The following is a 26016-nucleotide window of genomic DNA, read 5'->3' on the forward strand; positions in this document are numbered from 1 at the left end:
CCTCCCTCCCTCCCTCCATCTCCCCCCCCCCGGTGGCTGGGCCAGGCCAGGCGACGCGCGGAGCGGAGCGGGAGGCCAGAGGCGAGGACGTCCCGGCCGCCTTCCCATGGGGCTGCGCCCCGGCCCCGCGCCCCGCCATGAAGAAGACCCCCGCCGCCAAGAGGGTGGGTGGGTGGGTGGGTGGGCAGGGTGGGGGGGATGCCTGGGTGGGGGGCGGTGGGCTGGGCTGGGCTGGGCGCCGGCACTGACCCCTTCCTCTCCCTCTCCCCCCCCCCAGGGCCCTCCGGAGGGCTGGGCGCCGGGCTGGGCGCCGGAGAAGGCGGGCTGGGTGCGCAAGTTCTGCGGGAAGGGCCTCTTCCGCCAGCTGTGGAAGCAGCGCTACGCCCTCCTGCGCGGGGAGCAGCTCCTCGTCGCCGAGAAGGAGGTAAGCGGCCGGGGGGGGGGGGGAGAGACCCTCCGCCGACCACCGCCAGGCGCGCTCCGGGCTCGACCGCTCACGGCACTCGCAGGCAGGGCAGCGTCGCCGGCTCAGGCAGGCAGCCGCTCCCCCCCTCCCCCCCTCCCCCCCCTCGGGGCCGGCCTCGTCCAGGGGGCTGCGGGGGGCGCTGAGCCCCTGCCTGCCCGCCTGCCTCGCGGCCGCCCCCCGCCCCCCAGCCCCTGCGAGCAGCCCTCCCTTCCCCTCCCCTCCCGAGCGCCCGGGCAGCCCCGCTGAGACGGCCAGGAGAGGAGAGGAGCGGCCCGGGCCGCCTGGGCTCAGACCTGCCCCCCGAGAGAGCCGAGAAGGGAGCCGACTGCAGGGGAGGGGGGGGGGGTCCCTATGCCGGCTTCTCCCGGGGCGCTTTAAGGACCGCCAAAGCCAGCTTGGCCGCGCGGAGGAAGCGCCGGGACCCTGCCTGCGAGGTGGGCCCGGGTCTCTCCTTTGCTGCTCATGGAGAAGAAGTCCTCCTCTCCCAGGCTGGATCGTGAGAGGCTGGACATAGGAGGAACTTTGCAGGGATGCTTCAGGCCGGTCCCGCACAGAGCAGGGGGTTCGACTAGATGGCCTCATGGCCACCTCCGGCTCTCGGCATCTGGGATTCCAGTTTGCTCTGGTCTGGAGCAGAAGGTCACTCCAGGCTGTGAGTCAGAGTAGAGTTTCGGATGCAGAAGGTTCTCCAGAATGTTTTTGTTGGAAGGGACCAGGCAACTAGGGAGCAAAGCTAGAGAACGAAGTGCTGGTGGGTTGTACCCTTCTTTTGTCCACCCCAAGGAGTCTACCATTGCCTTCCCTTCCTCCCCCAACAGACACCCCATGAGGGAGGGGAGGCTGAGAGAGCTCTGAGAGAACTGTGGTGAGCCCAGGGTCACCCAACTGGCAGCATGGGGAGGAGGAGCAGTGGGGAATCGAACCCAGTTCTCCAGATGGGAGGCTGTCATTCCAAACCGCTGCACTGAGCCGGCTCTCGAGGCCAGCTGTGATGGGACGTGCCGTGAAGTTGTAGCCAAGGTGTGGGGTCAGGGCAAGAGACGAAGGGAGCTGGCTTGCTGCTCTCTGCCTCTGCGTCACACTTCCTCCGGGGTCTCCCATCCAACCACTAACCAAGGCCCACCCTGCTTAGCTCCCTGGCCTTGCCTTGTCCATCCAGCTCAGGGCAAGGAGACGAGTTGGGTTTTCGAAAGGAGGAGGCCCTTGCTCTCTCTTCTCCGGGGTCTCCAGGCTCCTGCAGTTCCCCTCCCTTTGTGCACACGGAGGACTCCCCCGGCCTCCCCACCGTGCTTGTTCAGACCCAGCGGCCCAGAAGGGGATGGGCACAGACAACTTAGGCAGATGGGGAGTGGGTGGGTGGGCAGGGTGGGATGTGCCCGTGTTGGTCTCGTGTGGCCCTTCCTTGCAGGTTGTCACGAAACGTGGGCTGGTCCAGCTGACCAGAAGAGACCCCCTTGCAGAGAACTGCTCCGTACACGTGCGGTGCTATGAAGTCAGCCTTTCTTGAAGGGTTCCATGAGGTGAAGCAGGACAAAGCATGGCAGAACAGGAACTCTGACAGAGACAAGCACAGATGGCCCCCCTCGGGTCCATCTATAGGGGGGTACTTTAAGCGGGGAAAATAGTTCCTATAGAGGAGGCTTTTGATCTAAAAGGCGCAAATCTAGGAGACATCCAGTCTGCTTTCTCTGCCATTCCTGGCAGTAAATTTCCAACCCCCACAATGAGAACCAAGGAGGAGGAGAGATAAGAGAGAGCTCTTTGCAGCCAGGGGGAGAGAGTCTCTACAGGTCATAAACTGTGGCATGGAGGAGGGGAGGGGAGGCACAGAAAAATGAAAGGAAGGTGGGGGTTAGGGAGGTGTGAAGGCCACAGGCCCGTTGAACCTCTAAGTCAGGGGTAGTCAAACTGCAGCCCTCCAGATGTCCATGGACTACAGTTCCCATGAGCCCCTGCCCGGGCCACAGTTTGACTACCCCTGCTCTAAGTTAACACTCCGGAGGGCAATCATGACACAGACCCAGGGAATTGCTGATTGTCACTGTGGGATGGGAGGTAAGTTTCCTCCACGCCAGGCTGGATTCTGGAGATTTTTGATGATGGTGGTGGGGATCCCTTGGGCATGCAATCGGGGCCACTGTGGGTGGGTGGGTAGTTGTGAGTCCCTGCATTGTGCAGGGGGGTGGACTAGATGCCCTGGAGGTCCCTTCCAGCCCTATGAGTCTATTGATGCCTTTGAGGCAGCAGGAATGAAGTGCTGATCCTGCTGATTTGGGCTGATCCTGCCCTGAGCAGGGGTGGGACTAGATGGCCTTTATGGGCCCTTCCCACTCTAGGATTCTGTGATTTTGTTCAGAGGGGACAGGAGCTGTAATCATTGATTTTGGCTAATTCGCATGGGGCCTGATCTAGTGGGAACGTCTCCTACACGACTCCCACTGGTCCACTCCTGTTGAGGTCAGCGCAGCTTTTGCAGGAGATCTTCTCTGGATCTTCCCATCCTTGTCTTCCCCATATGACTGCTTCCCCCTCCCTCCTGTGGGGCAGCGGAGGAGGGGGGAGGTCCTCCTGGCCCAACTTTAGACTTGTCAACCTCCAGGTGGCTGCAGGAGAGCAGGTCTCCCGGAATTGCTGCTGATCTGCAGGTGGCATAGATCAGTTCCCCTGGAGGGGGCTCTGGCCCCGTACCCCACAGATGTCCCCTCCCCTCTCCAAATTCCACCCCCCCGCTCAGATCTGTCTAACTGGGAGCTCCAAATTGCACCCCCCCCCCCAGATCTGTCTGGGAGCTAACTGGTAGCCCCACCCTGCAGTAATTAGCCAACAATATTGAGAAAATCTCCCCTGAGCAGTTCTCTGCTTTGCTGCCCCAAATGGGGGCTCCGGACGGGAGTTTGCTGTCCTCCGAGGAAAACTGAGTCCTGTCCCTACAGACAGCGCGGTGTTGCAGTTCAGCAGTGGCAGACTCTTATACAAAAAACAGGGCTTGATTTCCTGCTTCTCCACATGTAGCCAGATGGGCGACCTTGGGCTAGTCACAGTTCTGTTCAAACTATTCCCACAGAGCAGTTCTCTCAGAGCTCTCTCAGCCCCACCTACCTCACAGGGTGTCTGTTGTGGGGAGAGGAAGGCAAAACTGCTTTGGGACGCCTTCAGGCAGTGAAAGCAGGGGATTAAAAACAGCCTCATCCCAGAATTGTAAGAGAAGGCGTCCTGCACAAGTTCTCTGCCCCGTCGTCTCCTTGCCGTTGATCTGCTGCTGCTGCTGTAGCCGTGTCCTGGGAACCAGCCAGACTTCCTTTGTGCGGGTGGGCAGCCCCCGTGGGGAGGGGAGCAGCTCCAGGAGTTCCCAGAAAGTTCTCCTTTCCCTGGACAGTGTTCTGCCCCCTTCCTCTTCTTCCTCTTCTTACAAACTGTCCTTGGGCAGCCACTCTGCTGGAGGAGGCCTTGAGCTCTGCAGATCCAGCCCAAATTCCACTCTCAAGAAAGGAAGATTTTTGGCCTGTGCAGATCATGACAGTTCAGCTTGTTTGTATCTTCGCTTAATTTGTGTTGTTTCTTCAGCCCCTTCCCAGACTGTGTCGGGCATCGCCCAGGTTGCCTCTCCCGATGGGCCGTTCTTCCCCAAAGCGCTCTTTGAAAGTCCTCTTGGAAGACTTTCAGACCTTGTTGAATGAATTTCCCATGGATAGGAAAAGGCCCCCAGCAAGATCTGAGAATGCTCCTGCTGTATCTGCTCTGGTTCGGCCTCCCTTGGAGTCCTGGGTTCAGTTTGGGGCTCCCCAGTTGAAGAGGGATGTAGACAAAATGGAGCGTGTCCAGAGGAGGGCAACAAAGATGGTGAGGGGTTTGGAGACCAAGACGTAGGAGGAAAGGTTGGGGGAGCTTGGTCTGTTTAGCCCGGAGAGGAGACGACTGAGAGGGGATCTGATAACCATCTTCAAGTATTTAAAAGGCTGCCATATGGAGGATGGAGCAGAGTTGTTTAAAAAAGGACCACGCAGGAGGGGACAGGGAAGACCTTTCTCTGCCTGAGACCCTGGAGAGCCCTGGGGAGGGGCCAGAGCTCAGGGGCAGAGCCTCTGCTGGGCAGGCAGGAGGTCCCCGGTTCAATCCCAGGCAGCATCTCCAGCTGAAAGGACCAGGCAGGAGGGGATGGGGAAGACCTTTCTCTGCCTGAGACCCTGGAGAGCCCTGGGGAGGGGCCAGAGCTCAGGGGCAGAGCCTCTGCTGGGCAGGCAGGAGGTCCCCGGTTCAATCCCAGGCAGCATCTCCAATTAGAAAGGACCAGGCAGGAGGGGATGGGGAAGACCTTTCTCTGACTGAGACCCTGGAGAGCCCTGGGGAGGGGCCAGAGCTCAGGGGCAGAGCCTCTGCTGGGCAGGCAGGAGGTCCCCGGTTCAATCCCAGGCAGCATCTCCAGCTGAAAGGACCAGGCAGGAGGGGATGGGAAGACCTTTCTCTGCCTGAGACCCTGGAGAGCCCTGGGGAGGGGCCAGAGCTCAGGGGCAGAGCCTCTGCTGGGCAGGCAGGAGGTCCCCGGTTCAATCCCAGGCAGCATCTCCAATTAGAAAGGACCAGGCAGGAGGGGATGGGGAAGACCTTTCTCTGCCTGAGACCCTGGAGAGCCCTGGGGAGGGGCCAGAGCTCAGGGGCAGAGCCTCTGCTGGGGAGGCAGGAGGTCCCCGGTTCAATCCCAGGCAGCATCTCCAATTAGAAAGGACCAGGCAGGAGGGGATGGGAAGACCTTTCTCTGCCTGAGACCCTGGAGAGCCCTGGGGAGGGGCCATAGCTCAGGGGCAGAGCCTCTGCTGGGCAGGCAGGAGGTCCCCGGTTCAATCCCAGGCAGCCTCTCCAGCTGAAAGGACCAGGCAGGAGGGGATGGGGAAGACCTTTCTCTGCCTGAGACCCTGGAGAGCCCTGGGGAGGGGCCAGAGCTCAGGGGCAGAGCCTCTGCTGGGCAGGCAGGAGGTCCCCGGTTCAATCCCAGGCAGCATCTCCAGCTGAAAGGACCAGGCAGGAGGGGATGTGGAAGACCTTTCTCTGCCTGAGACCCTGGAGAGCCCTGGGGAGGGGCCAGAGCTCAGGGACAGAGCCTCTGCTGGGCAGGCAGGAGGTCCCCGGTTCAATCCCAGGCAGCATCTCCATCTTAAAGGAACAGGCAGGAGGGGATGGGGAAGACCTTTCTCTGCCTGAGACCCTGGAGAGCAGCTGCCAGACTGAGCAGGCAATACTGGCCCTGATGGGCCCAAAGTCAGGGTCAGCAAAGGCAGCTTCATCTCTCCTTAAAGCTCTTTCCAGCTAATAAATGCTTGGCCCGTAGTCATCTCAGCAGCGTTGAAAGGACATTTAGTATCGCTGCTCCAGTTAACCGGGGCGTGTGGAAGAAGCTCTTGGCGGTTAAGATCAGTGATGCAGACAGGGGTGTCCCAGCCCAGGGGTCCAGCATCCTGTCTCCTCACATGGCCTTCTGCCCTCCTCGACCCCAGCAGGAATCTCCAGTTCGAACTGGAAGATGCCCAAGAGGGGCTCAGACTACGTTGCTTGCGTCCGATTGGCAGCTTCCCTTTCTCAAGGCTTGGGAGGGGGTCAGCAGTTCCTGCTTCCTTCATCCCGTGGGGGGGGGGGGAGTCATGGCTGCCAATCACTTCCGTCCGTCCGGGGCGTTCTCGTGCACAAGCCCCGCTGGAGGACTGCCTTGGCTGTGTAGCGGAGCCTGCGCCAGATAGGCCCATCCTGGGATAGGTGCGCCCTTGAGGGTTTGTGGCTTGTGTTCGGGGGGGGGGGGGGTTGCCTTAGAGGGGGACGGGGAGCGACAGATGGGGAGGATCACTGAAGGACAATAGCGTGGGGGAGACAGGCAGCTCTGGCGTTCGTGTTCCTTTCAGCACAGGAGTGCGCCAGCAATGTTGCCCTTGTATCAAGAGCTTCTCTGGTGCCACAGAGTCTTGCATTCCCCCCCCCTCCAAATTTCCCAGCTTCAGCTGCTGCAGGAGTCCTCCCCTCCCCCTTGGACTTCTCTTTGGCTCGGGCCATTCTGTAGCCAGCAAGAAACAGGCACAGGACGCCCAAGATTAGTTTCATTGTTTTAAAAAAGCCTCCCCCGACATGTTCTGAGCATCCCTGCTGACTTGCAGCCCCCCCCCCCACTGATTGGTGAGAATGAGAGAGCATCCTCCCCCACCCCCCGTTAGCCACGGTCAGCTCAGTCAAAGCGTCCCAGTGTGGCCCCTGCAAGGGAGCAAGCAGCCCTTGGGGTCCCTGGCCTGGCCTGGCCTGTCCTGCCCCGTTCCCAGCCCCGGGGAGTCCGGGGGCACCTCTAAGACCAAGGAGTTTTCTTCGAGGTCTCAGCTTCAGTGTGCCGTAAAACGGTTCCCTCTGGGTGGGGGGCGGGGGGGGGGGCTCATTGCCAGGGAAGGTTAGCTGGAGTCGAGATTCGATAATAGCTAAGAATGGATTTTGGCAGTTCTCACAGTCCGCGAGTGGCCGTCAGGAAGCAGACGCAACCTTCTGTGCCCTCACTTACTCATCTTGGAGGATTGTGGATGCCGTTAAATGCCAGCCGTGCCCTCCTGGCCTCTGTAGAAGGAAGGACGTGTGCCTGCACGCCAAAGCGCCTGCCCAGAATGAAACCTTGCTGGTCTGGAAGCTGCTCCTGGACTCGGACGTGGCTCTCTTTGGAGAACTGTGCTGCATGCACACCAAAGCTGAGGCCAGGCCTTCTCAACCAGGGATTTGTGTCACCCTGAGGTTTCTTGATGGCCCTGGAAGGGTTTCCCGATTGGGCGGGAGTCGATTTTTTAAATATATTTTAAAATTGGTTAAACATTTATTGGGTGGTAGGACCACCCCCTCTCCCAAAATGGCCAGTGATGGGCTTGGAGGGGGTGGGGAGGGGAGGGGTCCTGGGTGGGCATGTCCTCAGCTCGGCTTCCCAACCCTATTCTGTACAATCCTGCCACTCCTGGGGTTTCACGAGGACTGAAAAATGTTTCAAGGATCCCTCACCAGTGAAAAAGCTGGGGAAAGCTGCCTTATACCCCGAATTGAATTTTGATGGTCTGAAAGGTGTTCTCAGACCAACACAGTGACCCCCCCACCCCCCCTTGGATCCCACTTTCCTTCAAATTTGGTGTTGAGAAATATGTAGACACCTCCCCCCCCCCCCACGGATGAGACCTAGAGCCAGTGTGGCTGCAGTGGTTAAGAGTTTCGAATTCACTTCCAGGAGATCTGGGTTCGAACCCAGGTGTGTGCCAGGGAAGTCCACAGGGTGGCCTTGGGCCAGTCGTCCCCGCGTGCCTTGCAGGGTTGTTGTGAGGGTAAAAGGGAGGAGCGGCGTGGGTGGGAGCTGCCTCGGGTCCCCATTGGGGAGAAAGGCAGGGTTAGGGTTGGCAGTTGACAGTGGGTGAGCGAGAGGGTTTTGAGTGTCCTGCATAGTGCAGGGGGTCAGACTAGATGACCCAGGAGGCCCTTCCAACTCCATGATTCTATGAAACACCTGGAGACTTTGAGGGTGGGGCCAGGAGTGGGTGGGATTAGGGGCAAGGGGGGACCTCAGTGGGGGAGAATGCTGTGGAGTCCCCCTCCCCAGCAGCCCTTTTCTCCAGGGGGACTGACCTCTATCACTGGGAGATGAGCTGGAAAACCGGGGGGGATGCCCAGGGCCCATCTGGAGATTGGCTTCCCTGAGCAGGGTAGAAATGAAGTAAGTAAGTACATTGACGGGGTCTGGTTGAACGTGTCCACCTGGGCGTCTTGGGATTATGGTCCCTTCAGGCATTAACTGCAGCCTTTGTTTCAAAAGATATTTTTATTAGAAATTATAAAGGAGAAATAGAAACGTTCAGAAAAGATTAAAAAAACCCAGAAAGAGACAATTTGTCAGTGACAAAAACATATACAATTACCAATTAAGCAACAATTGTGGCAAAAGGACCTGCTTATTCTACCAAATTATTATAAAAATGTTTTTTTCTTATCTAATCTCTACAGAATTATCCTTCTTAGTTTTCAGAACCACAAATCATTCATCCATTTTGTCCCCCTTCCGTGCAAAGTGTCAATAAGGGGGCTCCAGTTAGTAATGACAAATAGTTATTCGTTTTTTCTCTTTTCAAAAAAATTGAGTCCAGCCCTCTGTGCAAATTCCAGCATGCTGGATGAAGATTTCTGTGACCCTGGAAAGTCTCCAAACTCCCACTCTTTTCTAAAACTGGTTATCTTAAAATATGGGGGCGAGTGGGGGGGCGGGGCTTAGACTGCTATTCCACCAGTGTTATCTGCCCCGCCCCCTTTGCAGTGACTTCCCGTGGGGTCCCGGGTTCGAGCCCCACCAAGTTTGCCAGCCTCTGTGTCGGCCTTTAAACTCCTGCCAGATCATCTCTTCTGGAGGGTCAAGGGGGCTCATGGGCGATGGCTGGGGTGTATTTCACGTGTCACAAACCCCAGGATTGGCTGCACATATCTCATGCGCCCCCAAACGCTATCGGGGTGGTGTGCAGCAGAGATGTGGCCCAGTTAAAAATGGGCCACGCTCCGCTGCCTCCTCCACTCCGGGGCTGGCTGTCCTGCCTCTCTCCGGCACAGGCTAGGAGGCCAGGGGGCTGCTCGCGAGGGCTCTGCTTCCAAGAGCAGGTGTGTGGTTGTGAATTCCAGGGGGGATTCTCTCCTGCCAGGATCTCCGCTGTGTGTGGGAACGGCTAGAAGGAGCCTCACGGGGACTCTTGCATAGCTTCCTTCCTACAAGGGGACCCCCTCATGTGGGGCAAATTCGGGGGCCCTCCAGATCACTGGTCTGAAGATGGAGAAAAGGGGGGAGGGTGGAAATAAAGAAGACCAGTGCCAAGAAAACGGGCCAAAGCAGGGAAGGAAGAATCCCTCAGGAGCGGGTGCCTCCCTCCCCTTTGAGCACATGGCCTGGCTCACTTGCTACGATCTCCACAACTTCCCCTCTGCTCCGTGGTGGTGGCCGGGAGCGTTTCCCTGATTTTGGCCCTGCGTTGTTGTTGGATGACGCTGTGGGGGAGAGCACGACTCAGGAGGAGTTTCTGCAGAAGCTGGTGGGATCCTTCGTGGCCCTGGAATGTCCTGCCCCCTCCCCAGAAGAGAGGCAGGCAAAGCAAGTGGCCCAGTCCCCCCACCCCCCATACTAGGATATAAATGATCCCCCCTCCCCAGCCTGTTCCTGCTGCATGTCCCAAGGAGGAGGGAAATCTTCTCACACGTCTGTGCCTGTGAACTAGCAGCCCCAACCGGCAGGCCCTTGCGAGGGGCTGGAATAATTCCCACCTGCTCTCCCTGGAGAGGAACTGTGGCCTCCGAGGAGGGGGGGGGAGGGAAAGGCTCCTGTTGGCAGCAGAGGACCCCTGGAATGGCTTTAAATTATGTGGAGAACAATATTGGGGAGGTATTGGGGGGGTGTCAAAGTAGTTCTGCAGTGGAATGGAGCTCCCCCTCACTGGGGGTCTTCAAGCAGTGGCTGGACAGATCCTTCTCCTGGAGGCTTGAGGCTGATCCTGCACTGAGTAGGGGGTGGGACTAGATGGCCTCCATGGCCCCTTCCCACTCTAGGATTCTCTGAGTCTAGTTCAGCAGAGGAATAGGCTGCCTAAGGAGGTGGGGAGCTCCCCCTCACTGGCCATCTTCAAGCAGCGGCTGGACAGATCCTTCTCCTGGATGCTTGAGGCTGATCTTGCCCTGAGCAGGGGGTGGACTGGATGGCCTGCATGGCCCCTTCCCACTCTGGGATTCTAGGAGTCTAGTTCAGCAGAGGAATAGGCTGCCTAAGGAGGTGGGGAGCTCCCCCTCACTGGCCGTCTTCAAGCAGCGGCTGGACAGATCCTTCTCCTGGATGCTTGAGGCTGATCCTGCCCTGAGCAGGGGGTGGGACTAGATGGCCTGCATGGCCCCTTCCCACTCTGGGATTCTAGGAGTCTAGTTCAGCAGAGGAATAGGCTGCCTAAGGAGGTGGGGAGCTCCCCCTCACTGGCCGTCTTCAAGCAGCGGCTGGACAGATCCTTCTCCTGGGTGCTGGAGGCTGACCCTGCACTGAGCAGGGGGTGGGACTAGATGGCCTGGATGGCCCCTTCCCACTCTAGGATTCTAGGAGTCTAGTTCAGCAGTGGAAGGGGCTGCCTAAGGAGGTGGAGAGCTCCCCCTCACTGGCCGTCTTCAAGCAGCGGCTGGACAGATCCTTCTCCTGGATGCTGGAGGCTGATCCTGCACTGAGCAGGGGGTGGGACTAGATGGCCTGGATGGCCCCTTCCCACTCTAGGATTCTGGGAGTCTAGTTCAGCAGTGGAAGGGGCTGCCTAAGAAGGTGGTGAGCTCCCCCTCACTGGGGGTCTTCAAGCAAAGGCTGGATACACACTTTTCTTGTATGCTTTATGATGTTCTGCGCTGATCCTGCATTAGGCAGGGGGTGGACTAGATGGCCTGCATGACCCCTTCCCACTCTAGTATTAGTATTATCCGCTCTTGTAGTTGGGCCTAAGAGAGAGAGAGAGAGAGAGAGAGAGAGAGAGAGAGAGAGGAGAGCTTTACCTGTGGGCATGCCACCTGGCCAGGTGAAAACAATCCCCTCTTGGCTGCTGTGCCTCTAATAGGAGCTTGGTCTGCAGGGCCTGTGAGCCACCCTGTCTGTCTTTTTAGCCTGTTGTTCTAGTCTCAGGGCTACTTCTGCGGTATTCGCTGGCCACGAGCTCTTGCGTGCCTGCATGGATCGGAAGAAGCACTTGGAAGTTTCTACCCCAAATTAAACTTTGCTGGCTTCAAAGGTGCTCCTGGACTCAGGCCTGGGTCCTTTGGGATCTAGAGAGCAGACCAGCTGCCCCCTAGCCGCCTGGGACCTTTCCCTGGGCACGGAACAGATGGTGCGAAAGAGATGGTATGTACCTTTTCTCCACCCTCAGGTGAAGGACGAAAAAACCATCCAGGAGGTGTTTGACTTGAACGACTACGAGAAATGTGAAGAGCTCAGGAAATCCAAAAGCCGGAGCAAAAAGAACCACAGCAAGTTCTTGCTCACGCACTCCAAGGAGCCCGGCAACACGGTAGGTCTCCTCCCCCCAGAGAGAGAGGGGGGGGTGTCACGGGTTGCCAACCTCCAGGCAGGGCATGGAGATCTCCTGGAACCACGGCTGTTCTCCCAACTGCAGGGCCCAACTTCCCTGGAGGAAATGGCGGCCTCTGCCACAACCCCTTTCTTTCCCAGGCACCAAACCTCGTCTTCCTGGCCGTGAGTCCTGAAGAGAAAGAGTCCTGGATCAACGCACTCAACTCCGCTATAACCCGGGCCAAGAACCGCATCTTGGATGAGGTGAGCCTCCCGCTGGGTCTCTTTGATTCCTCTGAGCTCTGAGATCAGGTGGGAGAGAACAGATTTAGGGTCCAGTCAGGCGCCGTTAAGACCAACCAAGCTTTATTCAAGGGATGGGCTTCTCTGGGCACGCTCCCTTCCTCGGGTGGGAGAGGACCTTCTCCATTGTAGTCCCCACGGGGGCTTGTCCGTCCCCTTTTGTCACCACACTGAGGGCCAGCTGCTGTGCCATGGTTAAGTGCGTGGTTAAGGCCTTGACTGATCCCCCACTCCTTCTCCTCCCCATGCAGCCAGCTGGAGTTCCCCAAGAGCTTTCTCTCAGCCCCACCTCCCTCACTGGGTGTCTGTTGTGGGGAGAGGAAGGGAAGCTACTCTGAGATCCCTTCAGGGAGTGAAAAGTGGGGTATAAAACCCAACTCTTCTTCCTTCAGTATCCAGTATCCAACTTTTACGCCCATCCATAATAATGGAGAATGAATGAATGAATTAGAATCATAGAATCACAGAGTTGGAAGGGACCTCATTGGTCATCTAGTCCAGCCCCCTGTATCTAACACTCTAACTGTCAGGAACTTCTTCCAGAGATTAAGATGGAATGTAGAATCCTAGAGTTGGAAGGGACCTCCTGGGTCATCTAGTCCAACCCCCTGCACTATGCAGGACACTCACAACCCTCTCACTCATCCACTGTCACCTGCCACCCCCTTGAACCTCCACAGAATCAGCCTCTCCATCAGATGGCTCTCCAGCCTCTGCTTAAAAATCTCCAAAGATGGAGAGCCCACCCCCTCCTGAGGAAGCCTGTTCCACTGAGAAACCGCTCTGACTGTCAGGAACTACTTTCAGAGGCTGAGACAGAATTTAGAATAACAGAGTTGGAAGGGACCTCCTGGGTCAAGTCCAACCCTCTGCACAATACAGGAACTCACAACTAGCTGCCCACCCACAGTGACCCCAAATTCATGCCCAAGTGATCCCCCCCCCACCAACAATCTCCTGAATCCAGCCTGGCCTGGAGGGAATTCCCCTCCCATCCCACAGTGGGTATCAGCAATTCCCTGGGTCTGCAAGGAAGCATTTCTGTGAGGTGGCTATCTAGCCTCTGCTCAAAAACCTCCAAAGATGGAGAACCCACCACCTCCTGAGGAAGCCTGTTCCACTGAGGAACCTCTCTGACTGTCAGGAACGTCTTCCGGAGGTTTAGCCGAAAATTCTTTTGAACTAATTTCATCCCATTGGTTCTGGTCTGACCGTCTGGGGCAACAGAAAACAACTCTGCTCCATCCTCTATAGGGCAGCCCTTCAAGTATTTGGAGATGGTCATCTTCATGGGAACTCCTAATTTCTTAGACAGCACAGCAACCCTTGTCAAGGTAGAAAGGCAGAATGCAGATTTTGTGAAATTTGGACTGGGAGCACCCACAGCTGGAAGAGGGAAGGCTGGGGGTGGGGGAGCCTTTGAAAAATGGTTTGCAAACTGCAGCTGGTCCCAAATGCAGCTGCCCATTTCCGCCTCCTGGTGCCATTCAGGATCCTGGTTGTTGAACGGAGGAGCTTCATGCTGACGCGTGGCTATTTCTGTACCCCAGCCGGAGCTGCTGGCTCTTGGCCTCAGGGTGGCACAGATCTGTGGGGCGCTGGTGGGTGGCATGCCCTTGGCCCCCCTGGCCACTGGGCAGGAGACAGCCCTGTGCCCTCCCGCCCCCCCCCTGCCTGCCATAAGGAAGGGAGCAGAGTCCTCCTCTCAGCCGCCTGCCTGTGGTCCTGCAGAGTCATCTGCCTCTCTCCTTCCGCCGTTGTGTGCGCTGACTCACTCTGCACGTGGGAGGGGGAGTGGGAAGGGGGCAGCCGTTTCGTAGTTGCTAAATTTGGGAGAAACGAGCCATGCAATTTGCTCTTTGGAGGCGGTGGCGGGGGGTGCTCAGCTGCTGGGTGGTTGAGAGCTTTCCTCATGGCCCTCCAAGGGGTGCCGGACGGGCCAGGCACGACACAGCCGCCGGCTGGACTGGGTGGAGGCGGGCCAAAGGCGATCTTGCCGACATCTCCTGTCCCGTCTCTCCTCCGCGTCGCATCATGCCCCAGGGCTGCCTCTGGACTGTGCCCGAAGCCAAACAGAAGCTGGGGACCTCCCAATAGGCAAGGTTACGTAAGCAGCTGCAGGGGGGGAACTCCGGTTTGGGTGGGTAACTTTAAAAAAAAGATTGCCTGTGCTGTCGAAAGCTCACATAGGGTGGCCCTGCCCAGTTCAACAGCTGGATGTTTTCCCCCACGAAGACGTCACAGTCTGTGAAAGGGCAGGAGTCCCGCAGCCCCCCAGCACTTGGAGTCTTCTCTCCATCCGCCACTCGAAGAGGACTCCCTGGGCGGGGGCCTCAGCCTAGGCAAGCAAAGCCCCCCCTAATGGGAGCGAGGAGGGCCACCCGCCATGTCCGCATGGTGGTCTTGCCACCCTAATCACAGGCTTAAGGTTGGCCCTAGACATTTGGGGCTGGTTCCATGAGAACCTACATGAGTCACTGAAGCAGTCGGTGAGAACATAAATGGACTCCGGGGAATGGTGGAGGACAGGAGGGCCTGGAGGATCATTGTCCAGGGGGTCGCAATGGGTCGGACATGACTTCGCATCCAACAACCACAACAACAACTTGAGAACCTAGGAAAAGCCCTGCTGGTCCATCCAGGCCAGTGAAGGTCCATCCAGGCCAGTGAAGGTCCATCCAGGCCAGTACAATCAAAACAGATTTGAATTTGTTTGCTGTTTATATTTTAATGGGAACTGTTTGATTATAATAATTGTTACACGGTAAACAGACAAACAAACAAACAAATATACACACAGACCAGGAGCAAACTGGAAACTGAACGGGCCCCAAACTCAGAGTTCACATTTAGATGCGCCGTCCCCTGAGGCTCAGGGCGGTTCTCACAGAACACGGAACAAGATCAGTGCAGAGAACTTGGGTAGCCCTTGATAACAGCAGAACAATAATCTCAGGGTGAAGGGAACAGGAAATTCTTAGCTGCAGCAGATAGATGGACCCATGATTGGTCGGTTTAGGGCGTTGGTTTCCTGGCAGGCCCTGGTCAAGGTGCTGGATTCTGGTTGACCTCAGGCAAATGCCTGGCGGAGGAGCTCCCTTCTGCAGGCCCTGCAGAACTGTTCAAGTTTTCAGGGCGGATTAATTGGGGTGCAAGAACATGGAGACCCCCCCTACCCCCCCTGGGTTGAGGGCGGCCCTTTTTCACCCTCCAGAGTCTGGGGCATTCCCAAAAGACCTTTAAAAAAACCGTTCTTATGTCTGTCCATTTCATGGGGGCACTAGGAGTTTTGATCAGAAGAGAATAGCTGTTTTTTCTACCCCACTTTTCATTACCTGAAGGAGTCTCCAAGTGGCTTACAAACACCTTCCTTTCCTCTCCCCAAAACAGACCCTCTGTGGGGTAGGTGGGGCTGAGAGAGCTCTGAGAGAACTGTGAGTAGCCCGAGGTCACCCAGCTGGCTCCATGTGGAGGAGGAGGAGTGTGGAATGCAACCTGGCTCTCCAGGTTGGAGGTCGCTGCTCTTAACTAGGATACCCCCCACTCCCGGTGCACTGACAGCCATGGGGGCCTCCATAGAGTATGGCCATTTGTGGACCGTGACAAGGAGCAAGGCTGAGCCCCTGGAAGGAGGAGACGGAGGGAGGGCTGGGTGGTTGACCCAGGAGGGGTTTGCCCCGGTTCCCAGAAGGCATCCCCCAAGGCACTCGGGGGGGCTGGGCTGGTCTCTGTGTGGACGGGGGGCAGAGCCCTCTGCTTCTCTTGGCTAGCCTGGTGCCGTGCAGAGCTGAATATTTGTTGGCTGTGCGCCCCCCCCCCCCCCCGCGAGATACCCCAGCTGCTTGTTGTGAGTAAGGAGAGCTCTGCCCGCGGAAAGGGGACACGGAAGGGATAAATTATTCACGGAGATCTCTCATCTGGGCTCCAGTTGCCACGCCGAGGGCGGGCCGAGCCGCTCCCTGGGGTGGCTGACGGGGGCTTGTGTTGCCTTTCAGGTCACGGTGGAGGAGGAGAGCTCCCTCGCCCATCCCACGCGCGACAGGGCGAAGATCCAGCACTCCAGACGGCCCCCCACCCGGGGGCACTTGATGGCCGTGGTACGTACGGCAGGAGCCAGGCTCCCCCAGGGACACCCGGCGCTCGGGCGGTTGGGAAACCAGGTGCCCCCACAGTGCGTGCTGCCTGCAATCGGGGAGAGCGGCTGGGTGCCCAATTCGGTTCCGTCTCGAAGCACTCCCTCCCTTTTGAGAGGCTGCAGGAGCCAAGCAGACCTCCCTGTTACGGTTGCTCTGGTTGTTTCACTATATATCTGCTCAGACCAGGGCTGGCTGGATGGTGGCTCTCCAGATGTCAATGGACTACAATTCCCACGAGCCCTTGCCAGCTGGCAAGGGCTCGTGGGAATTGTAGTCCATGGACATCTGGAGAGCCACCATCCGGCCACCCCAGGTTTAGACCATTGTTTTGTTCAAGGCAATGCACAGTTCAAAATAGTATCTACCGTTAGGGTTGCCAGCTCTGGGTTGAGAAATACCTTGAGTTTCGACGAGGGTGGGGGCTGGGGAGGGAGGGAGGGGAGGGGCTCCTGTGGGGCACAGTGCCCCCCAACACGGCCTTTCTCTTCTGGTGAACTGACCTCTCTGGCCTGGAGATGTAATGCCAGGACGCCCCAAGCCTCTGCCAGCAGGTTGGCAACCCCGCCTTCAGGAGGAGATGCAGGATGTCACAGGGAGGTGGGAGAGAGAGGAAAGCGGCAAAGAGACGCTGTCAGGCCTGAGATGGGCTGCGGGGTGGTGCTTTCCGTGGGAGGGTGCCGGGAGGGCAGGAGCCGGTGGGAACAGACCGTGGGCAGGGCAGGGGGTATAAGCTGTAGAGAGCTCCACTTCGACTCTCAAACGCTTCCACCCACCCGAAAACCTTATCGGCCTCTCGGTCGCTTCTGGATTCGAATCCGGCTCTTCCACTGAAGCCGACACGGCCACCCTCCGAAGCGGCCTCAGGAGGAATGAGACCAGTATTGGCCTCCGAAAACAATAATGAAAATGGCTGTTTCTTTTTTTTGGGGGGGGTCCTGCTTGTAGGCATCTACCTCAACGTCGGACGGAATGCTGACCCTCGACCTGATCCAGGAAGAAGACCCTTCCCCCGAAGAGGCGGGCTCCTGCGAGGGCAGCTTCCGGGTGGATCTGGACAAGGCGGTGGCCCCCCTGGCCACGGGCCGGAGGGGATCGGATGGCGAGAGCGCCAAGCCGCTGGAGAGGGGCCGGACGAACAGCCTGCCGCGGCGAGAGGTCAGCTCTTGGGACAGGGGCTCGCTGCGGAAGGATTCCTCCGACCAAGGGCCCATGTACACGCCTCAGGTGCCGAAGAAGCTCTCCCACGCGGAGAAGAACAAGTGCGCCTCCATGGAAGAGATCCTCTCCTGCCGGGATTCGGGCTCGGTGCACCGCGCTGTCTTGCGGAAGGGGCTCGGGGACCACTTTGCCGCTGCCGAGCCGGAGCAGCTGAGCCGGATCCAGGAACTTGTTGCCCTGAAACTTGAAAAGACACAGGCGCTCTTGGCAGAGGTGAAGGGCTACGCGGAAGGCCGGCGGAAGGCCAAGGAGGTGGGCGCCTCCTCCCCCCCCTCCCCTTCCTCCCCCGCCAAGACGGTCTCGGAGGCCGTCCTGCAGGAGACGGAGCGGCTGCTGGCGGAGGCCACGGCCCACTGGAGCCAGGCCCAGCAGGTCCTCGCTGAGGTCCAGGAACTCCGGAACCTCTACAGGCGGCTGGAGCTGCAGCCCCCCGACCAGAAGCCCCGACACTCCGCACAGCAGCACCGGAAGAGCCTGATGTGAAGGCAAGGGGGGCCGGGGGGCTGGGGGGAGTCGCTCCCGAGCTCTATCTTTCTTGACAGTGTTCGAAGCAGTCAGGGGCCTGCTCTCACCCCACCCTCGCCGAGCCCACCCCGGCCCCCAATGCGTCCCTTTGGACGCCCCCACCCCACCCCACCCCACCCCACCCCAGACAAACACATTCCAATAAATGTGGCAGCGTTCGGGCCTCTTATTCCTTCGGAAAGCATTCTTTCCCCGCAGTCTGGAAGGAGACATCCAGTGAGATGAAGTGCAGGCGGCATTTCAAGAACTGGTGGATGTTGGATCTTACAGGGGAGGGGTTGGGGGGCTGGACTCCAGACACAGAATGTCATAAGACCCCCAGAAGAGCCCTGCGGGGTCAGGCCAGGGAGGGTCCCTCCAGTCCAGCCTCCCGTCTCACCCAGGGGCCAGCCAGTTCCTCTGCAGGGCTAGCCACAGGGCAGAGAGGCCGAGGCCTTCCCCTGAGAAGACCCTCAGAAGAGCCCTGCTGGGTCAGGCCAGGGAGGGTCCCTCCAATCCAGCCTCCCGTCTCACCCAGGGGCCAGCCAGTTCCTCTGCAGGGCCAGCCACAGGGCAGAGAGGCCGAGGCCTTCCTCTGAGAAGACCCTCAGAAGAGCCCTGCTGGGTCAGGCCTGGGAGGGTCCCTCCAGTCCAGCCTCCCGTCTCACCCAGGGGCCAGCCAGTTCCTCTGCAGGGCCAGCCACAGGGCAGAGAGGCCGAGGCCTTCCCCTGAGAAGAGCCTCAGAAGAGCCCTGCTGGGTCAGGCCAGGGAGGGTCCCTCCAGTCCAGCCTCCCGTCTCACCCAGGGGCCAGCCAGTTCCTCTGCAGGGCCAGCCACAGGGCAGAGAGGCCGAGGCCTTCCCCTGAGAAGACCCTCAGAAGAGCCCTGCTGGGTCAGGCCAGAGAGGGTCCCTCCAGTCCAGGCTCCCGTCTCACCCAGGGGCCAGCCAGTTCCTCTGCAGGGCCAGCCACAGGGCAGAGAGGCCGAGGCCTTCCCCTGAGAAGAGCCTCAGAAGAGCCCTGCTGGGTCAGGCCAGGGAGGGTCCCTCCAGTCCAGCCTCCCGTCTCACCCAGGGGCCAGCCAGCTCCTCTGCAGGGCCAGCCACAGGGCAGAGAGGCCGAGGCCTTCCCCTGAGAAGACCCTCAGAAGAGCCCTGCTGGGTCAGGCCAGGGAGGGTCCCTCCAGTCCAGCCTCCCGTCTCACCCAGGGGCCAGCCAGTTCCTCTGCAGGGCCAGCCACAGAGCAGAGAGGCCGAGGCCTTCCCCTGAGAAGACCCTCAGAAGAGCCCTGCTAGGTCAGGCCAGGGAGGGTCCCTCCAGTCCAGCCTCCCGTCTCACCCAGGGGCCAGCCAGTTCCTCTGCAGGGCCAGCCACAGGGCAGAGAGGCCGAGGCCTTCCCCTGAGAAGAGCCTCAGAAGAGCCCTGCTGGGTCAGGCCAGGGAGGGTCCCTCCAGTCCAGCCTCCCATCTCACCCAGGGGCCAGCAAGCTCCTCTGCAGGGCCAGCCACAGGGCAGAGAGGCCGAGGCCTTCCCCTGAGAAGACCCTCAGAAGAGCCCTGCTGGGTCAGGCCAGGGAGGGTCCCTCCAGTCCAGCCTCCCGTCTCCCCCAGGGGCCAGCCAGCTCCTCTGCAGGGCCAGCCACAGGGCAGGGAGGCCGAGGCCTTCCCCTGAGAAGACCCTCAGAAGAGCCCTGCTGGGTCAGGCCAGGGAGGGTCCCTCCAGTCCAGCCTCCCGTCTCACCCAGGGGCCAGCAAGCTCCTCTGCAGGGCCAGCCACAGGGCAGAGGGGCCGAGGCCTTCCCCTGAGAAGACCCTCAGAAGAGCCCTGCTGGGTCAGGCCAGGGAGGGTCCCTCCAGTCCAGCCTCCCATCTCACCCAGGGGCCAGCCAGTTCCTCTGCAGGGCAGAGAGGCCGAGGCCTTCCCCTGAGAAGAGCCTCAGAAGAGCCCTGCTGGGTCAGGCCAGGGAGGGTCCCTCCAGTCCAGCCTCCCGTCTCCCCCAGGGGCCAGCCAGCTCCTCTGCAGGGCCAGCCACAGGGCAGGGAGGCCGAGGCCTTCCCCTGAAAAGCCCCTCAGAAGAGCCCTGCTGGGTCAGGCCAGGGAGGGTCCCTCCAGTCCAGCCTCCCGTCTCCCCCAGGGGCCGGCCAGTTCCTCTGCAGGGCCAGCCACAGGGCAGGGAGGCCGAGGCCTTCCCCTGAGAAGACCCTCAGAAGAGCCCTGCTGGGTCAGACCAGGGAGGGTCCCTCCAGTCCAGCCTCCCGTCTCCCCCAGGGGCCGGCCAGTTCCTCTGCAGGGCCAGCCACAGGGCAGAGGCAGAGGCCTTCCCCTGAGAAGACCCTCAGAAGAGCCCTGCTGGGTCAGGCCAGGGAGGGTCCCTCCAGTCCAGCCTCCCGCCTCACCCAGGGGCCAGCCAGTTCCTCTGCAGGGCCAGCCACAGGGCAGAGAGGCCGAGGCCTTCCTCTGATGTTGCCTCCTGGCTCTGGGATTCACAGGCTGCTCCATCTGAATGTGGAGGTTCCCTGAATCTCTCTCACCCCCTTTTATTCCTGTTCATTCCTGAGGCTGTTGCTTTCCCATGGTTCCCTCTTCCCAAGCACAAAGACAGAGCCGGAGTCAAGCAGCCCTGCAAGCCCCCCCCCCCCCCCCCGTATTTGTGGCCAGGGGGGTTGCTGCTCTCTTCTTCCTGAGGACTTTGGGGGGCTATTTCTCTGCCTGCAGCTACTCCCCCGGGGGTGAGCATCTTCCAGGCCTATCTAGGTCATCCATTTCATTTTTGCAACTTGTTCGCTAACCAAGATGCCGCATCACCGTCCTTGTTGGTCTGTCCCTCTCAGCTCCGGTCGGGCAACCGGTCCCCTTTCAGTTGGCGAGTCCAGTGTTAGCTTTGGCTCTTGGCCCCCCGTCCTCGGCTTCATGCCCGAGCAGCTTGGGGTGGGCAGAGGCTGAGGCCGGGCAACTCAGGTCATGCAAGGTGCGGAGCAGGTGACCTCAGGTGCAGCTCATGCGGGCAGCCTGGGTTAGTTGGCTGGATTTCATTTTGGCCATGCTGGCCCTTTGCCCCTTTGCTGATGCACTTGACAAGGAAGGGCTCTGGGGAAGGTCTTGGTGTCTTTGAGGGGGGCTTCTGTTTCTGGCTGCTGTGGGGGCTAAGGGGGGCTTTGGGGTGGACACAGCGCCTGGCAACTGTGGCTCGAAGGGCCTTCTTTTCTCCCAGCAGTCTGGAAACTTGCAGGATTTGGTGTCTGGAGCGGGGCCTGGAATTGGCCCCAGCAAGGTGGACCCTTGTGGAAAGGGGGGGGGCTGATGGCCTGCTGCCCGTGTACCCTGGAGCACCGTCCACCTGGGGAGGGATCCCGGCTCAGTGGCAGAGCCTCTGCTTGGCATGCAGAATGTCCCAAGTTGGATGCTCCAGCATCTCCAGTTAGAACATCCAGGCAGCTGACCATGTCTGAGTAGACAAGACTGCCGTCGATGGGCTGTTGGTCAGTACAGGGCCTTGACGTTGTTGTGATTTCCTGCCTTGAGCAGGGGGTTGGACTGGATGACCCTGGAGGTCCCTTCCCACTCTAGGATTCTATGGGTCTATGAGGCAGCTTCTGGAGTCCACCCTTGCGTGGTCCTGGCCTTTCTTGCCCTCACGCCCTCCCTGCAGGTCTTGAGAGAGGGGCTTGGCAGAGCCATCTGCAGGGGAGGGGAGGGCAGGGACCCGGCCAGATGGCTTCCCTCCTCCGCAGACACTGCTGGGCCCTGGAGGGAAATCGAACCCGGATCCTTGAAGGCCTCTCGGGTATCGTCATCTCACTGACATCTCCAGCTCAGCACCTCGTGAAGCAGGGGCCTCTCAGCTTTCCGGCCGGCGTGTAACTGAACCGGAGGCCGAAATCACATTCCGTTTCTTCAGGTGGCCCTGCGGGAGGCTGTTTTCCTTCCTGAGGCTTGGCAGAGGGCAGGCTGGCAGAGCGGCCTCTTCTGCCCACCCCCCCCCCCCAGGCCCCAGGACAGCCCGTGCCCTAGCGGAAGTGTTGGCCTTGGAGGGCAGGACCGTTCTTCTCTGCTGTTTGGCAGCAGGGAGAAAACCGCTTTTCCTGCCCGGCTTCGGTTTGAGAAAGGCGGCCCCCGGGCTTCGGAGCAGAAAGCAAAACGGCTCCCTTTGGGTCTTGTGCAAAACACTCCCGGTGCAGATCTGCCTGGCAGAGCGTAAAACTCTCCCGAAGACATGCAGGTGTTCATTTCAGGCGTCCAGCATTGGGGGGGTTTGACTGCTTCCCAGGTTCCCGAGCAACGCTGTGGGCAAGAAGCCCAGCCTCTGCCCCCAGCTGCCCTCCCCCGAGTCCTGGCTCCTGGCCCCTGCCCCAAGCGACTCTTTCTTCCGCCAGAGCTGCTCCCTTTCGGTCCCCCTTCCAGGGTCTGTGTGTGTGTGTGTGTGTGTGTGTGTGTGTGATGGCAGGGTGGCTGCTTCCTCCTTCTGGCACAGACCTGCAGGGTTACCCATCCGGGGTCCCCTTGCGTGGCTTTGCAGCAGTTGCCCTGAGCAGCCGGCCTGTGCAAGCTCCGGGCTCAGAATCGGAGGATCCTTCCTTGGGGCCCCTGCCCTGCCTGCAGCCTTGCTGGGCCGACAGCTCTGAGCGGCAGTGTGGTGTAGTGCGTAGAGTGCCGGACAAGGGCTCTGGATGCCCCGGGTTCGAATCTGCACTTCTAACATGGGTGCCCTTGGGCCCATCACAGACTCTCCTCCTGGGCTGCCTCAAAGGGCTGTTGTGAGTAGATGCAGGAGGAAGGGATGATGTTCTAAGTGGGAGTGGGGGTTGCCTGGGGTCTTAGGTCTGCCCCCCCCCAAGACACCTGCCTCCTCGGGACATGCCTGGTGTGCATTCCAAGGTGGGTTGCATAATAGTGACCCGAAGAGATCTGTACTGATGATTCCCCTGAGGCAAGCATGTTTAATCAACAAGGAAAAGGCAAACGTTTCCTGGTGGGCCTGCCTGCTACCCCCCCCCCCGGCCTGCATCTCTCTGGGCTTGGAGGCTGCAGGCCTCCCTGGCTGATAACAGCTGCGTGGGTGCAGACCTGAGGTATTGGCCACAGTTGCCAATCTCCAGGTGGGTACAAAAGACTCACTGGCAGTCTTCATGCAAAGGTTGGATACACACTTTTCTGGGATGCTTTAGGATGCTTAGGGCTGTTCCTGCATTGAGCAGGGGGTTGGACTAGATGGCCTCTGTGGCCCCTTCCCACTCTAGGATTCTAGGATTCTATGAAATATTTGGCCACATGAAGTTTAAAGAAAATCCCGTGGGAAGCAAAACAAAAAGGAAATAGATGATATCTGACACAATTTAGTCTGACCAAAAAGTCCTTTCAAAAGAACTGTGTTTTCAGACCACTGAAACCGTCCAAAATGAGCTTGAAGAGCTACCGGTTAAAAGCTATTCTCTGGGAATATAATTCGGAACACATTTCCTCTGTGTGAATAACAAAAGATAAATATACTGATGTAGATTGTTTATGGCAGGGGGGTTCAGATTTTCTTACTTCTCTTTCGTTACTCATACAGAGGAAATATGTTCTGAAGAAAGGAATTATTTTCCCTGAGAATAGCTTTTAACCGGTAGCTCTTCAAACTCATTTTGGACGGTTTCACCCCTCTCAAAACACCGTTGTTTTTGAAAAGACTTTTTGGTCAAAATAAATCACGTTGGATATCATCTATTTTCTATTTGTTGCCTCTCACAGGATTTAATCTACTCTCCAGGAGGAGGCTGAAGTTCTCTAGAAGTTCCAACTGACCTCCAGACCTCAGAGGTCTCGTCCTCTGAAGAAGATAGAGGAGAGTTACAACGGAAAGAGTAACAACATTTGTAGCAGGAGGAAGGTCTCTGAAGAGGCGGCTCCCGAAAGCTCCTCCTCTGACACAAATGTTGTCTGTCTTGAAGGTGCTCCTGGACTCGCTTCCTGATGTATCTGGTGCAAATGGCCACTTTCTGGCCCCCACCCCTCTAGGGTGGGCCGCTTCAGACGCTGAAGGGCCCCCCCCTACTCCCCTCCTCAGTCTCCACCCCTTCCCAGACTACACTCCAGGAATTTCCCCACCCAGAGGTGGTAACCCTTTCCCACTCTTCAGCCTGTGTGTGTGTCTGTGTGTGTTTGTGTGTGTGTGTGTGTGTGTGTGTGTGTAGCCAGCCTCTGCTCTTCCCAGCCTCCAGTGAAATTGCGTCTCAAAAGGGCACAAAATGTCCTTTCTCGTTTGAGGCCAGTGAACTGTTAGGAATCTCCCCTTTGGTTCCAGTCCCCTAAAAGCCGATGCAGCTGCCCGCTCTTGGGGGCCTGGTGTGGACTACCGGACCCTCGGAGCGTGTGAGGGGTCGCTTTCTCCGGAGAGACCCCGGCACTGTGCTCGTCTGGGGCCTTTGTCCCCATCTGTGTGCTAATCTCTGCCCTTTGCTTTGGGGTCTTGTCTGGCGTCCTTTTCCCTGCCCATCACCACTGTGTTTCTCTAGGTAGCCAGCCTCTCTCCAGCCTCTGTTATTAGAGTCCCAAATAGCCCCGGTTTTAAAAAATTCCTTTCCGTTTCTGCCCGTGGGCAGGTGGGAAGGCCGAGGGAATCGCCAGCACACCTTCCGGGACGAGGACATTTGGCCGGATGCGGGCCTCCTCGGTGGGGGCCACAGCTGTCAGCTTCCATGAACTTTCATGGTGCCCAAGGAGATGCCAGCTGAAGCCGATACGTAGGGAGGGAGGAGGCGAAGAGCCAGCCAGGAAGGAGTGGGCTGTGGCAGACTGAAGGCCCCCGGTTCAATCCCCGGCATCTCTAGTTAGAAAGGACCAGGAAATTGGCAGTGAGAAAGGCCCTTTTGTGCCTGGGGCCCTGGAGAGCCACGGGCGAGGGCCTGATCCGGCACAAGGCAGCTCCATGGGGGAGGGAGGAGGAAGGATCTGCCCCAGAGGGGAGGGGATCTCTGCCTCGGAGGGTGCTGGAGTCTCCTTTGCTGGAAGCTTTTAGGAGGCGATGGGAGGAGCCCCTGTCAGGAGGGGCTGATTTTTAATTCCCCAGGAAGGTGGGGGCTGGACTGGATGGCCCTCGGGGTCTCTTCCAGCTTGAAGCCAGCTGGGCTCTGTCCTGGAGGCCACGGAGGACAGTGGCCTGCTCGTGGCACTCTCGTGAACAAGAGGCAGAGGTTCTCCTTCCGGCCACGGGGGGAGCCCCAATTCCATAGAGAGCCGTTTCCTTGAAGGGCTCGGATCCTGCATGCTTCTTATCATACTGGGGGTGCAAACCAGTGCAAGTCTGCTGCACACAGGCGCAAAACACACACTGCATCGGGGACCCCCTGGTAGCGCATGCGCGACCTCCCTGCTGCCCCCCGCCCCCGTGGCCACTCCCTCTGTGTCCTGCCCCAGAGGGCAGCCGTGTGCATGCGGCCTTGCGGGGAGGCCGATGTGCCGGTGGGCTTGCAGGCTCTCCCGTGTCCCTTCCACCCGCCCCACCCTCTGTGCTCCCAGTCTGGTCGTGCATCACCATGGATGTGGCTACGTCTGCAAAAGTCCTCCAAACGCTCTGTGGACGCTACGGAAACCATTTTCTGAATGAAAGAAAGCAAGCAAAAAGCAAAACACTATGCAAACCCGTCTCAAGAAGAATAATAATAAAGATTTTAGTTTTACTTCTTTCTCTTACATTTTGTCCCTAGGCTCCGTTTCCACTCTTGTCTCGCGGCGTCCACCGCGCACGTCCACTCGAAGGCCCTGCGGCCCGGGGGAGCTTTTCTCCTCAGGCCCCGCCGGCCCGGAAGCTGCCACCAGCCGTCCCTTGGCCCTTTGTCTCCCGCTGCCCGGAAGGGGGCCGGCCTGGGGCTCTGCGAGGAGAAACCCCCACAGGAGGGAACAAAGGACAGGGCAGCCTGCGGAATGCGGGCAGGAGGAGAGGACCGGGGGGGGGGGGGGGCAGGGAGGGGGCTTGTAGGGAGCCAGGCCAAGCTCTGCTTAGGCTGTTGGTTTGGCCAGCCACAGCACCGATGCCTCTGGCCAATGCGCGGCACAATGAAAGCACCCGCCCAGGGGCACCCAGGTGGTCTCACTGAAGTCTCGTCACGTAGGGTTGCCAACTCCAGGCCGGGAAATCCCTGGAGATTTAAGGGTGCAGCAGAGGAAAGAGAGCTGGCACGGTGCAGTGGTTAAGAACTGGGTTGGATTCCCCACTCCTCCACATGCAGCCAGCTGGATGACCAGTTCTCTTGGAGCTGTTCTCTCAGAGCTCTCTCAGCCCCACTTCCCTCACAGGCTGTGTCTGTTGGGGGGGAGATGAAGGGGAAGGTGTTGGTCAGTCACTTTAGAACTCC

The 26016-nt window shown here is 59.0% G+C and overlaps 1 protein-coding gene across 3 annotated transcripts; it reads left to right on the forward strand.

The window, feature by feature from the left end:
• Positions 1-25617, forward strand: PLEKHO1 (pleckstrin homology domain containing O1). Of its 3 annotated transcripts, none has more exons than XM_077319364.1 (7): positions 1-164; positions 278-424; positions 11380-11520; positions 11682-11786; positions 15821-15922; positions 16907-17664; positions 23414-25617. In XM_077319364.1, the coding sequence occupies exons 1-6, from the start codon at positions 138-140 to the stop codon at positions 17660-17662; spliced, it is 1278 nt and encodes a 425-aa protein (XP_077175479.1). In that variant the 5' UTR covers positions 1-137; the 3' UTR covers positions 17663-17664; positions 23414-25617. The 3 variants fall into 3 exon arrangements, with proteins under 3 accessions (XP_077175479.1, XP_077175487.1, XP_077175472.1); XM_077319372.1 differs by having other exon boundaries at positions 25369-25607; XM_077319357.1 differs by lacking the exon at positions 23414-25617 and having other exon boundaries at positions 16907-19420.
• Positions 25618-26016: the final 399 nt, after the last annotated feature.

Source organism: Paroedura picta, chromosome 1 (genome assembly GCF_049243985.1).
Source record: "Paroedura picta isolate Pp20150507F chromosome 1, Ppicta_v3.0, whole genome shotgun sequence".
Taxonomy (NCBI): Eukaryota; Metazoa; Chordata; class Lepidosauria; order Squamata; family Gekkonidae; genus Paroedura; species Paroedura picta.